The sequence below is a fragment of the Papaver somniferum genome, chromosome 7 (assembly GCF_003573695.1).
Source record: "Papaver somniferum cultivar HN1 chromosome 7, ASM357369v1, whole genome shotgun sequence".
Classification (NCBI taxonomy): domain Eukaryota; kingdom Viridiplantae; phylum Streptophyta; class Magnoliopsida; order Ranunculales; family Papaveraceae; genus Papaver; species Papaver somniferum.
In genome coordinates, this window is record NC_039364.1 from 248,804,065 (window position 1) to 248,818,650 (window position 14,586).

The window sequence follows — 14,586 nt, forward strand, 5'->3', positions numbered from 1 at the left end:
TGCAGTCAATTAGAATATCCGACCTTTTGGTTGTTGATTTAAATTGATTGACACTTGGATATTGGTCTTTGGTACCATCCAAGTTATCTCTCTAGTATTTGATAAAGACTCGCAGATTTCTATTTGCTTGAGTATATATCAAATCGAGAGATTGAGATATAAACTCTTTGATATACGTTTATCTAGATTTAGTCTGACTGTCTAGTTGATTCTCTAGAAAGTATATTGGAGTTTGTCCATACAGATTGCTAAGAGAAATATTTGGTGTGGTTGTTGTACCCCCACTTTTTCAACTGCGTCACACAATGCATTTGGATTTGAAGTAATTATCCGAGAAAATTCAGTTTTGTTGGAGGCCTCGTGAAAAGTGAGTCTCATCAAACAACACAACCAATTGTTTTGGAATTCGCTGGGGACTTGACACAGACGTCAGTCCCGTATTGAGAGTAGAAGCCAATAACCCAGTTTTTCTAAAATAACATATCACTTTAGTATTTCCATTCTTCATGCAATATTTACGACTTCTACAAAATGGTTACGCTATTTGTATTCATAATTAGGATTCCAACTTATTAGTTGATCCAAGTATCATTCCTTTCCGAAAATTACTCACAAAATCATTTCAAGAGTAAATCAATTAAAAAATGCCTCACAAAGAAATTGCCTATTAGATCAAAACCAGAAAATCAAACTACAAAAGAAGCGTCATTTGCCGTTCAAAAAAAAAACCTAAGAGGAGAAGGTTCAGAAAAAATAAAAGCATTCAAGGGAAATCATCCAACAACAACTCATTCTTCTTGGAGAAAGCGTCCTTCATGTTTTGGAGAGCAACCTGCTTTAACTTCAGTTCCTGGGATAACTTCTCGATCTCTACCTCCTGTTGATTAATGAGATCCAGGGAGGGAACCTCGTTCACTTCAGTATGCAGCTTTTTGATTTTGGAAAATCCTTCGCAGAACCAGGAGGCGTTAAACTCAAAGTTCACGCACATGTCCCGATGGTACTCCCAGTTTGAGATTACTTCCCCAGAAACGGTGTGTCCAGTCACGCTGCACATATCATGGATTGAAGATAGGGCCTCTTCCACGCGTTTAACCAACGAAACACGACTGCTAATCTTCTTGGTCATTGCGATGTGTCCATGCTTATCCCATATTCGGGTATACAACTCCGCGTACTTAGCTGGCACGCCAAATCCTCCAATCAGAACATGATCGGCTAAGGGAGCAACGAACGGAGGGTTGAAAATGGCGCATGCAGCAGAATTTACGACCAACGCTCCTTCAATTTCAGAAGACTCTTTGGAAACAATTACACCCGCAACAACGGACATGGCGTCCACATTCTCATTGGAAGGCGCAACGACATCCTCATTAGGGTTAATCTCCATCTCAGGGTTATCTCCAGGTGCGGTTCCTTCCTGTAAAACCACTAGTTGAATATTTATTTCACACCAAAGAACAAATAATACAAGAAGAAAAATGTGTGGGAGACTCACCGACTCAGCTGTTGGCTCACCGGAAGAGCTGGATTCGCTACTACACTTAGAGGTACTTTCTTTATCATACCGAACCTTCTTCTTCTTCCTCTTCATCTTCAAGAGACTCAATATCACCGGATTTCTCTCCGGGAGGCGCCATGTTGCGGCTGCGTGCGAGTCTAGCAAAGGCGTTCATATCATCAAGACCATGAATTAAAAGAGAGATGTTCAGTGAGGATAATCCGAAATATTTAAATAACTCGGCCAGGTCAGAAGGAAAATCATACATACCTGCATATTGGAAGAATTGGAGATCACTAGGGATGGTGAAGCTGATCGGATACCACCTGCACGCCTTTTTGACCTCCGCTCCTTTTCCTGGGGACTGTTTCTACCTTGTCCAGAAGATTTCCACTTACTCGAGGAAGCGGCTTCAACAACTTATGTTTTTCTAAAGTCTTAGGAGAGGGATTGCCGCGTTGATCCGTCACGACGTCCTGCACGAATTGATGAAGAGCAAGGAACTCTTCCTGCCAGAATTCCTTATACCCAGGGGTTACCACCGGATTTCTTCCTGGAAGCAAGAATGGGAGTCTCTTCTTTGTTGCGAAAACACTATTATGAAAAACAGATGTCAACAGGTCTTTTGAGGGCATCAACGGACGATAGAACGGAATTCCTTGATCAAAACCCATTTGACGAGCAGCTCTGTCGATATTATAAGGAACCACTGTAAAAGATTCCTTGAAGAAATATGGAACATGTCCAGGTATACAGCTTCGCGTAAACACAGTTTCTCTAATACTCAGATTCTCTCCATTAGAATGCAATGTTATGCCCGAAGCGGAAGCAAAAGTATCCGGCTGCGCTATAGATGTGTGAATCGGTGCCTAGGGACGAAGTTAACTGCATGCATGTTGTCGAAGAAATCGATGATCCTTAAGCCAGGTTTTGGGCGCTTCTTCAACCAACGAAGTATTCTAGCACCTCCATATATACTGGAAAACGAAGCTACAAGATTAGGAGCATAACCTTTGAAATGCTCCCACAACCATGCTTGGAGAACGGAGATATGAACATGTGATTCTATCTTCATATATCCGTTGGAAGCATGCATGTCCGCTGCTAGGGAATCCAGATGGGAATACAAGGAACCAAGGAACAAGCTGCCTATGGGAAGAACAACACCTTGCGCCAGCTTAATAGCAAATTTAACAAGCTTCCGTCTTATTACCTTCGTGCCGGAGCCATCATCAAAAACATATCTAGACAGCCACAAGGATAAAAACGCAGCAACACAGAGCGTGTCATTCAATACCTAATCCGGTTTTGGTTTCGTAGGAAACCATTCAGACACCCACCAAGTATAGAAGCATTTTTCATCATTTTCCTGCCGATTATATCCTTCTGCCTTCTTAACTAGAGTGGCGTGCATTATTTCTTCTTCATTGGAAAATTCAAAATCAAGATTTCCTACAGCCGGAAGATTCAGCAGAACAACCACACTCTCTAAAGTAATAGTCGTATTGCCCCATCTACGTATGGTCGTATGAGTGGACATGCACCATCTAGAAATGAAAGTAATCAAACCTACAACATCTTTCCTAATACAAAGTGTTGCAAACGCCATGACATCATCCATGATTTGTGCCTTAATCAGATTTTCCCCGACATGGTCATTGCTCATCATGTATCTCATCCATCCATCCATCATAAGAGCGCAGTGGGTTATGGCAAATATTGAAGTCAATGGGAGAAGTTGGATACTCTTTCCTATGGAGACAAAACCTTATTACACACTCTGGAGAAATCGACTGAACAACTCCTTCATTTTCCGAATCAGTAAGAAGGGTTATCACATGGCCGGGACGTGTCCTTGCAGCTGTGTAAGACTTTGTGAAGAATTCATCATCTACATTCGGCCCATCTTTGGAATTGTTAACACTTCTCAGTTTGGCAGCAAAAACATCTCTAGGTGACATCTTATTCAAACAAGAATTTCTTAAGTTACTGTTCACTTTTGAGTAACTACAATGAAGCAAAATGGGAAAAGGGTCATTACTTCATACCAAAAGAGGGAGTCATACATACAACTTCTTATCAAAATTCGATGTACTCACTAATGGTCGAAGCTCATGAATGAAGAAGTATGGGGATCACAGACTAATAAGAATGGTGAATGGAGACGCATTCACGCAAAAAAAAAAAATGGCCGCGGGATATACGCCCATAGCCGGATCGAGTAGAAACCTTCACCTGCTCGACCAAAAGAAATTTTTTGCCGCGGGAATTATGCCCGCGGCCGAAAACCTAAAACTAGGTTTTACAAAAAAAAGAAAAAAAAAAACAACGACACTCACCTCGAACTCTCATGCTGGTCTTGCTGCTAATCCTCCTAATTACTGTTGATCACTCTGTTACTGGTGCTGCTGATGCTCACTCCAACGCTATCAACGAAGAGGATTCACTCAGAATTGAATGGAATTTTGAAACTATAAAAGCAGCCCATACAAGAATTCATATAAAATAGGAAAGAGGAGCGAACAAGACTGCTTACCTTGCCGCTGACAATTGACGCGCCTGGACTACCGACGGTGAGAAGCTTGTTGCTGCAGATGAAGACATGAAGATGGGCGAGCAAATAAAAACAACAAGAAGAGGGAAGGTCGATTCCCTTTTATACACATAGATACTTTGGAATTTGAGTAAAGGAGGGTTTTCTTTCGGACCATGCACGGAGAAAGGCAGCTGAGCTCGCGGCGCCAACGCTCCATGGCCGAACTAGCAGCAGGCCGGTACGAAGATCACCAGCCGCACGGACCTGTTGCCAAAGGTCAATCAAACTTTTCCTGGTAACCTCTACATGTCTCGCCTTTTCGATTTTTATCATCGTCTGTCACCATCTAGTGGTTACCCCGCTATAATGTCATTGTTTTGTACTAAGCATGGAACTTAATGTTGATGGTGGTTTTTAAGTCAGGGCTAAAATTGTAAAACCTTGTATTTAATGTGCCATCATTATGCAAAGAAGTTGAGCCATTTAAAAGTGATGAGTGTCGAGGCCTCTTTAACTACATGTATATGGAGCAATTCAGTATATTTATATGAAATTTATCCAGAATGGTGCATTTAGCAACAATCCCAAATATTCTGTAAATTTGTGAGTTTTTATTCTATGTCATGTTCCCCATTTGAACTCTTAATACTGACATGACATGACGACTAATGCTCGCTCCCAGCCGAGTAGCATGAATCTCCCGAAGTGTCAGGATTAAGATGCATGTGGAAGTACTCAATCAGAGGCACGCAAAGCTATGCTTCCCTTTGATATTAAATTAGTGATTTTTTGTATCAGTATGCAAAATTCACCAAAAATTGATTGATTTTGCGGCAACCCTCAAAATTCAGTTCTTTAACCTAATTTTATCAATTTGCAAAAATTAGGTATTTTGCGCCCTGCGCGATAGTTCGAACCCTATTAGTTGAAACTAAACCTGGGCAAACTAGGAAATTGATCCATCAGGTAGGAGCAAGATCCTACCAAAAATCAGAAAACGAGAAATAAAGAGGAACGACGACAAGTAAGAGAAGCGTAAAAAAGAGGCGTGGCCGACAAAACAAAACCCATTTACAAAACGTTAAGCAACATCACCAACAATCATAACAAACAATCATGCACAGCAATTCATACGATTTTTTTTTAATGTCCCATGTAAGATCTAAAGCCTAGAGCTCTGATATCAACTTGTAACACCCCTAGTTCCGGACTAGGGTCAAACCCATATGGGGATCCAAACTCGAAGCGTTACGGGTCGGAAAGAGACTTATGCATACATATTTTTGCTGATTTACTTTTGCACAAAACGTAGTTGAAACTTTATATAACATAATCTGAAGCATTTAAATCCGCTTATTATCTTAACGACGATTTCAACCAAACATATTATTTCAAATTACATTCCAAGAAATACAATCAAGCAGTTCAATCACTAAGTTCCTCATTCATAGCTTTCGTTGTGCTACTCTGATAAATCTGCAAGGATGTCAATTGGGGTGAGATGACAACTCAATATAATGTACCCCTATTCTCTAAATATGTGGAAACAAAATCATTTTATCAAGGAATAACATACAATAAGAAATACAGTGCAACTTCAACGAATATATTCAACCAACAACATTACCTTTGTTTTCACTAAATCATCTAATTCATTTGTTCAACCGTGAATTCAAAATACCACTATCGTTTCTAACAAATCATTTAATTAAGATTTCAAATAAGACTTCACAATAATACATCAACAAGTCATCCAATTTATTTGTTCAATCATGAGTTCACAATACCAATATTATTGCCAACAAATCATCCATTTAGGATTCAACACACCAATTAACATCATCAATAATGTTTCCAACAATCCATCCTTTTAAGTTTCAAACCATGAGTGACATATCAATATTATCACCAACAAACCATGAGTTTACAATACCATAATAATTGTCAACAAGTCATTCATTAATGATTCAACACATCTATTCACATATTAATATTGTCACAGAGAAACCATGAGTTCACTAATCATCCATCCATTTGGGATTTAACACATCAATTCACAATTCATCCATTTAAGTTTCAACTCATGAGTTCATAAAACCAATTACGTTTCTAATAAATCATTTAATCTATATTTCAACACATCTCACCAAAAAATATTGAGTTCAAGGTACGAAAACCTTGGTTCATACACCCACCTATCGTTTATCGGCACGGACAACCTCCATCGATGGTCAGGAACGAAAGTTCCTATGGGGATCATACCCATCTGCTCTTGGGGATCATTACTCGTTTCATTCACGGTACGAAAACCTTGGTTCGTACACCACCTATCACTTACCGGCACGGACAGCCGCCATCGATGGTCGGGAAACACAAGTTCCCATGGGGATCATTACCCATTTAACTCTCGGGGATCATTACCAGCCGTTAGCATGAAACCATATTCCATCTAACGGAAAAACATGAACTCATTTCCTTTTATAAAACATTTTTACACACACACAAGCAACCATGGCATAAAAAAATAAATTTTCTTTCAAGCATTTCTAAAAACAAGATAACTGCGTCCATTTTGCATCATACATATTTGGGTGATTTATTTATCTGATATTCCTGAAATTTTTATAGAACATACATATCTCCAAAAACAACCACATATCCAAATTTCACATAAAACCAACGGTTCAAACAAAAGTTATCGAATTTACAAGGACATTCTAAAAACTGGGCAGATTACATGTCATTACCAAAAAATTCATGATAAATTCATAGAAATGTAAAATTGACTCAATCCAAAACACACTGCTAGATAAATCACAAATAAACAACTTTTGTTAAGGACTCAAATCGTTTTAGCGTCATTAAGACTTCTTAAGAATATCAAAAACACAGCAAAGCGGAACTGTCCACAATTTCAGAAATTATCATCCAAATTCAAACACACATTCAACGGAGAATATATCGTGGAATACTCTCAAATTTTAACTAGTGATACCCAATCATGTTATATACCAATAACAGAAGTCTGATCATTAATAGTATTCATCAAATTAAATAGACAAATTTCAGAACCCTAATGATATAAGATTAAACAAAATAAAAATCAAAATATAATAAAGAAACACAAAGAGAAAGGATTAAACATTCTACCTCAATTAGATTGATCCTCTACTGATTTTCATAACCTTCTTCTCTAAAAGAAATATTAGCTTCATCTCCTTCTTCTCCTTAACATTTGGTTTTCTAATATCAAATTCTCTCTCCCAATTTTGGTTATAATACTACTAATAATAATTAAACATTTTTATTATTTATTTTAACTTTAAATGTCTCTTTATTTTCCTCATATTTAGGTGATTATATTCACACCCTAAATTTCTAGTTCAAGCAAACCACCTAGGCTAAGGAATAATAAACAATAATCTAAGCTAACTCGTTAAAATCCGACCCGGAAAGGTAACTAAAAATACAGGGTATTACAAGTGGCCCGACTATAGCGCTGGCCGGTCGAATGGTCCACAAAATGCTGCCAACACCAAAAAGCGTTGGCCCAAAATGGGTTGGCCACACGGATTTTAAAACCTAAATTCAATCAATGACAACGATTAACTGCCATAAATCATCTCGGACGTCCAACTTCGCCAGTCGAATCGGCCATCCTAACTCTTATTTTAGGCGGCCAACAAAATGTGGTCGTGATCAGCGGCCACCCCCCTTCCATAAGCTGTAATTGGTCAAGTCGTGGCTTTCCTATGGCTCCCAAACGGTCGCCCTAAAGTGGCTAGTGGCGCTGCATTTAAGAATTTTAATAAATTCAACAACAATCATTAATTGCCGCAAATCATCTCGGCCGTCCAACTTCGCTAGCCGAATTGACCAGTGTGACTAATCGTTTTACCGTAGTCTACGTAATGTATACATCTCTGATACTAAATAGTATTGATACCTCCATTGAACCGATATTTCCAAGTAATAAATGATATCTAAGATCACAATAACAATGAAGAACACAAGTATAATGTAAAAGCTTCTAAGTTATCATGAGACACAAGAGATTTACGTTGTTCGACATTTGTCTACATCCACAAGGTAATGAGTGCTTGTTTTTGTATTAAGTTGTGGTGGTTACAAAGATCTTAAATGCTTCCCAAAGTAATAGAGAGAACTCAAGTGGAAGTAAATACTTAAGTTCTCAACATTAAAGAGGTATAAGCTTAAGACTAGATCTTCTCTCCTAGATATTGAATGCCCTTAGTTTGTTGGTGGATCTTGATATTTATAGCCCCTCTTGCTCCAGGTATATCTTTGCTGCCTCTGGGTCCATCATCTGCTGATATACGTTTCGTACCAATGGTACCTTCGTCCACCGCGTACTTTCTCCAGTTATATTTCGCCACCTCAGCTGGGCCACGTTCCTTCGGGAACTACCCAACCCTAGTACAGGTTGTACCTTCGTTCACCACCAGCTTCCGCCAATCGGGTTCTACCACGCTTTCTCTCTCTACGTGCCTATATTCATGCGTGTAGATAAGAGATTTGAGCATTTAATGCTGATTGGATGTGTCATCTACCTATGTCCCCTCACCAGCTGACTCTATATAGACTAGGATTTTTCCTTCCTTATCTTGACCGTTCACGCCTTATTTCTTGGGATGAGATAAAGTAGATCTGCGGAGGTATCCCTTGTTACTCAGGCTTCTCTGTTTAGCGAAGGCTACACAGTTTGGTATATATGCGGCCACTAAGATCGTGACACGTGCTCCACAGAATATTGGTATTCACAGTTTGCCCCTTTTCTTTCATCTTCTACCGTTTAGTAGAAGCGGAAGAAAACTTCCGTTACGCCGCCAATTTTGCACGTACCGATTGGGTGGTCCCTACATGTCCTTTCATGCAATAATTTCCCCTTGAATTTCGGGACATCCAAATTTTTTGGATTTTCCAGCCGCCTATAAGAGGGGAACAAAGAGAAGGGAATTTTATTAACTCCCTTTCCTCTTCTTCTTCGAACTGTCGCTCTTTATCCCTTTTATTGAGATACTCTTTTGCTGCTAACTGCTCCCCTTTTTCCTTCGATTCTCCGTGTGCTTTGGCTCCACTGTGTCGATCATACAAGTAAGTGATACCCGTATTTGGTCTTGATTTTCTCCATGCTTGCCCCTGTTGTATCGTTGTCGGACTAGGATATTTGTTGATGTTTCTTATTATGCTTGCATGTGAGAATTCCTGCTTTCTTTTGCTTGTTTACGTTGTATGGGAACTTGGGTGTTGAGGATACTGAAACCAATAATGATAACTCGAGCTGCCCTGGAGTTATTGATGAAGACACAACCATCCCTGCACTTCAAAGCCATGAGACGGTTGTCACTAAAGTTATGGAAACCTCGATTGTTGCTGCTTCAGTGATAGAGGAAACCGAGCCACCAGTAGAGAATACTGAAGAAATTGTTGCCCTGATTGTAGAAGCTGCCCCAGTAACTGAGAACCGTATAGTGGTGCATGAATATCCAAGTGCATGAGTTTATTTTGATCCTCCATTTGATGCATCACTCCCGTATCATGAACTAGTTGGTGGGTTCAGCGTTCCCATTGGATACGCAGGCTTGTACCAGAAAATATGGAAGAAATTTGGCCACATAATTGTTGACAGGAATCCTGGACGTGCTTATGCTTTAACAATGAAAGTAAGCGTTATCTTGCGTGTTGTAAGAGATATATGCGCTAGGTCTAGAAATACTGTGACTCCAGATATACTCTTTGATTGGGAGTTCAACTTGGAGAATTCTGAAAGACTTGGTTTTAACGTGAAGTGGCTTCGTAAGAAATTAAATGCTATCAAGGATTCATGTGAGAACAACATACCCTTTCCCAATGATGTTGTGATGGAGAAAGAAGACAAGATTTCTAGGCTGACTGAAGAGCTAAACAAGGATAAGGCGGCCTTGCGAGTCTTGAATGATGCAGAGGAGCGAAAATCTTTCTTTGCTGATTTCCTTTGATTTTCTTTTCATAATCTCCCGAACTTATGAACTTCTGAGAGATGCGAGGTTCTATTTTATCTTTGATATCGATTGGTTTTAGACTGGGTAGATGATTGAGGATTTTTTTTTTGGATTTGGTAGAGATTTTCTTTAAGTAAAAATGAACTGAATCTTGATAAATTGCTGAATTCAAATACTGAACGCAAGTATTGCAAACTTTTTGGAGGAATTGAAATACAATGAAAGAAAATCCTAAATGCCAAATCCAGACGTCATGAATGTTCAAACGTCCAGTACCTCAAATGCCCAATAACTTCAGACAAATGCCTTAAGCCAATTCTCGTGAATTACTGGCAGGGTTCTGCCATCTGTGTTGATCAATTTGTAGTATCCTCCGGTCATGGACTTAGCAACCATAAATGGTCCTTCCCAATTGGATCTCCTTGCAGAATGGAGATCACGTTTAGTTTCCTTGAGAACCAAATCTCCTTCCTTAAATGTGTTCGGTTTAGTAGTTCGCGCCTTGAATATTTTCTGCTGATTCCATGGATGTGGCACATATGGACACTCGTTCAGAGGGGAGTATCCAGCATATTGTCTGTCATGCGTAGCCATGTCTTCAGCAATAAACCTCTTGATAGAATGACCAATTTGAAGAGGCTCTGAGCGTAACCATTTTGCGTAATATTTGTGAGGTGAGACTATCCACTCATATCTTTTTATAATCGCTAAGTTGTTAGCAGGGAGAAGTCCCCGGACCAGAGTAGAATATTTGAACATTGGTATTATTGGCGCATGAAGAGGGATAAGACTTTTCTGGGTACGGAACCTTTTGACAAAGGCGTGTGCATTTTATCCAGGTTTCTGTGTGAGATCGATCAAAGCTTTAACTTCCTCTAGATGCTCAAACGGTGGGGCATTCTCTATTTCTTCCGAGTCAGAGTCTTGTTCAACAGTGGGGTGTGCTGAAGGTGTTCGAGACATCCTTCCAGCGTTAATCCAAGATCTTCCAAGGATCACGTCATATCCTGGGTCTTCCCGGATTATGTAAAACTTGGTCTCAACGCAGACTGAGCCTTCCGTGACTTTGAGTATGATGTAGCCATATGCGTCTCTGGAAGTCCCCTCGTGATCCCTGATTGTTATGGGAGCGTGAGTAGCCTCTTGTCGAGTAATGCCAGCGGCTCTGAGAGTTTTCAATGGAATCATGTTGACGGCAGTGCCGACATCAACAAATGCTCTCTTGAATTTGTTTCCTATAATATGCACTGTGGTGAGCAGTCCCCAGTCATACATTTCTTTGTCAGTGGCTGAAGGTTCAGGTGGTACTTCTGAAATCAGCAGGCGTTTTCCAGATACTATGTAGTTCAAAGTCGTGAACATGTCTCCCCTTTGCGCCTTTGACAGATATAGTAATTCACAGACATGCTTTATCAATGACTGGACTGCTTCCTTGACTGGTTCTTCAGAGATGGAGAAAGTTCTGACTGGGAGGGGATCTCTGTGTACTCTTTCAGCCCCCAGATTAAGTTCTCCTGACTCAACCTTTTCCCTGAATATGCGTTTCAAAACTTTGCAGCTACTTGTGGGGTGATTGACGAACCTGTGGAAGTGACAGTAACGAGGATTTTCCATGTCCTCCTCAATTGGTTCTCTCCTGACATATATTGCACCATCTTGGATCCAGGCATCCAGTAGTTCGAGCACTTCTTCAATGGGGAGAGGAAAGTCAGGTGCCTCTTGATCAGGAGTCTCTGTACGTTGTCTAGGGGCCTGTGCCTCTGGTTTTTCCTTTTTTTGTGTCTTTAGAGGAGCTGAGGTATGCCTACTTGGATGTTAGGCCTTGCGTTTGCTCCCTTCTGCAATAGCGTTTGTGGAGGGCTGCAGGTTGTACTGCTTGTTGATCAAACGTCTGCTTCCTCGAGTGTCTCATGATTCTTCAGTCTTTGTAGATTTTGCTCTTTCCAACAGAGCAGGTGCAGTAGTCGCCGACCTCTTCGCGCTTCGTGAAGCTCTGAGAAAGTATGAAAACGAAGATTTTCCAGTAAAGCTCTGTAGACCAGGATCGTGTCGTTGATGCATAAATCTATCAGTTGCTGCTCCGTGACATTTGGATCATGGCAGTCTAGGGCCTGGACTCTGAATATTTTCACGTAGTCATTGGGATTTTCACTAACCCTATGAAACATTCTCCCAAGATCAGAGAGAGTGACTTGTTCTGACACAAAGAAGTACTTCCTGTAGAAGGCGTTAATCGTTTCTCCCCAATTGATGATAGTCCCTGGTGCGATATTTTTGTACCAGGTGTATGCCCTGCCTTTCAAAGATTTTGAAAACTCCTTGAGGCGAACGACATGGTTGTGTTCATGTTCTCCCAAGGCTTCCAGTAAACGAGAGACATGTTCTCGAGCATTGCCAGTTCCATCGTACAGAGTGAAAGTCGGAGAAGTGTAACCTTTCGGAAGAGGGATCCTTTGCATAGCAGCAGGATATGGAAGCTGGTGACGATGGACATGTGATGTCTTATCCTTTACACGATTCTCCAAAAGGCGTTCCAAATCTTCCGAGTAATGAAATTTGATGGCTCCTTTGCTGATGGATCGTCTGCGGCTTTGCGGACTTCGTCGTCATCCACCGTATGAATTGGAACCACCTTAGGATCAACATTTGAGGATTTCTCCTTTTCCTTTCCTTTTTCTTGAGTTCTCTTTGACATCTTTTCAGTGAGAGTCTTCAGATAATTAAACAACTCTTTCTGTGTTGTAGCCATATCGGTTTGATTCTTTGCAAGAGTCTCTTGCACTTTGATGAGATCAGCAATGGTAGGTGGTGGGTTTCCTCAGACTTCCTCAGGGTTCGGACGAACATAGGATGACCTTCCGTGTTAGCGTGAGGAGGAGTAACATCATCACCGCCAGTGTTAGAGGCCGGAATTGTTTCCGGGATATCCTCATTGTTGTTGTTGCTAGTGCTAGCGTCGTTTGTGTTGGAACCTATAGCTAACCCATACCTAAGACCAGCCATCTTGTGAAATTTTGAGATTGCAACCGAGAGATTAATCTCCCACTGTGGTCGCCAATCTGTAGATGGGGAAAAACGATTTGCTGGTTTTTACGGAATTGAGGAGACGTTCGTGTGGAGACTCCTTGAACCGAGCAAAATGTTGAAACCTCACACAGATGCACTACAAGAAGGGAGTGCTTTAAGTTCGAGAGATCAATATGTAGGACTCTGGCCTAAACCAAGAACAATGGTCGTTCTAGAGTCAATTCGGTCACAAGAGAGGATGGGTTGATCTGTAGGAGGGAAGCTGAGAAATGTGTGGGATCAATGGTGATCTGAGATTGTAGGTGTGCTGTGATTTCAGCGTAAGAACGCTCTGAATGATTGAATTTTACTCAATTGAGAGTGATTGCTCAGACGATGAGTTCGTGTAGACGAAGGATTTTCTGTATGAACTTGCCGAGAAATTGCTTGTTTAGAAGAATGTTCGAGTGTTCGAATCTTGTCATTTCAATCATGATTCAGAGGTATTTTTATATCACGAAACTAAAAACACCATGATCCCATGAAGTGTGACAGTTGCTGGAATCAGAGAGTGGGGAAGTGGGAAATCGTGTTAAAACCAGCTGCTCATCGTGCGAAGACTTGGTTAATTTTCCACCCTCTACTTTGTTGACTCTTCCAACTGATTGCACTACTTGCTCACATTCTCGTCGTGTGTGAACACACGTGTCGTAGACCGCCTGACCAAAACCCTAGTTAGTATCCCCCATGTGACACGATTGATATCTCGTGATTGTGGAGTCAGTTGCTGACTTTATGGGACGATGAGTCCATGTATTGCTGAGTTGAACATTATTTGCAAATGTTCTGAAACTCATGAATTAAATATGTCTGCTGAGACGAGGTATTATTATGTTGATTACCTAAGACGAGCAAACTGTGTTGCTGAATTGTTGAATATTGATAGTTGAACCAATATTCTTGAATATGAGCAAATTGCCGGTTTGAGCGAATATTGCTCATTTGATGAATTGTTGGTAGCAGGACCAAATAAAATATTAATTTAAGATACTGACTGCCGGGTCGAGTATAATAAATAAAAATGTTGATCATGGAATCAACATAAAATTATCAGTTTTTTAATCTGCTCAGAATCATGTTTTTGCAGAGCCCTGGATTCAAAAACCCTAATTTTAATGAAATGATGATTTATTCAAAATCAATCGCCGAGTGAAGCAGGGACCAGTTACATGGGATGATGACTCCACCATGTAACGCCCAGATGCTCGAATGAGAAAAATACCAAAGTCTCTTGAGGACCAGTTGGTGAAATAATGATTAAATGCTGGTTTAATCATTTATTAAAATAATGCTCGTGTGAGCGACATATAACAAAACGTACCCATGAAAAGATGAAGGACCGACCAAGAGGTCATGGGACTGTCTCTTGGTGACCGTGGGACTAATTGATGGTCGTTTGAGTAAACCCTCAATTGTTTGAAAAGAGTTTGGACCTAATACGGGCAATTGAGCAAATTAGGTCAAAATAACTAAAACATGTG

The 14,586-nt window shown here is 40.4% G+C and overlaps 1 protein-coding gene across 3 annotated transcripts; it reads right to left on the minus strand.

Annotated features, from left to right (window-relative positions):
* Window positions 1–658: 658 nt before the first annotated feature.
* Window positions 659–7,292, minus strand: LOC113300091. Of its 3 annotated transcripts, XR_003335401.1 has the most exons (6): window positions 7,188–7,292; window positions 4,038–5,513; window positions 3,841–3,927; window positions 1,772–3,508; window positions 1,499–1,659; window positions 659–1,420 (listed from the first exon to the last, which is right to left on the minus strand). XR_003335401.1 is itself a non-coding variant. In XM_026549272.1 (4 exons), exons 3-4 carry the CDS (start codon window positions 1,592–1,594, stop codon window positions 764–766), a joined length of 753 nt encoding a protein of 250 aa, XP_026405057.1. In that variant the 5' UTR covers window positions 1,595–1,659; window positions 1,772–3,508; window positions 3,601–3,628; the 3' UTR covers window positions 659–763. The 3 variants fall into 3 exon arrangements, 1 of the variants encoding a protein (XP_026405057.1); XR_003335400.1 differs by having other exon boundaries at window positions 4,038–7,268; XM_026549272.1 differs by lacking the exons at window positions 3,841–3,927; window positions 4,038–5,513; window positions 7,188–7,292 and adding an exon at window positions 3,601–3,628.
* Window positions 7,293–14,586: the final 7,294 nt, after the last annotated feature.

Coding starts and splice junctions, on each gene's coding strand:
- LOC113300091 (XM_026549272.1), bottom strand. CDS start 1,594: ATGAAGAGGAAGAAGAAGAAGGTTCGGTATGATAAAGAAAGTACCTCT. Junction 1,421..1,498: donor GTGAGCCAACAGCTGAGTCG/GTGAGTCTCCCA, acceptor GTGGTTTTACAG/GAAGGAACCGCACCTGGAGA.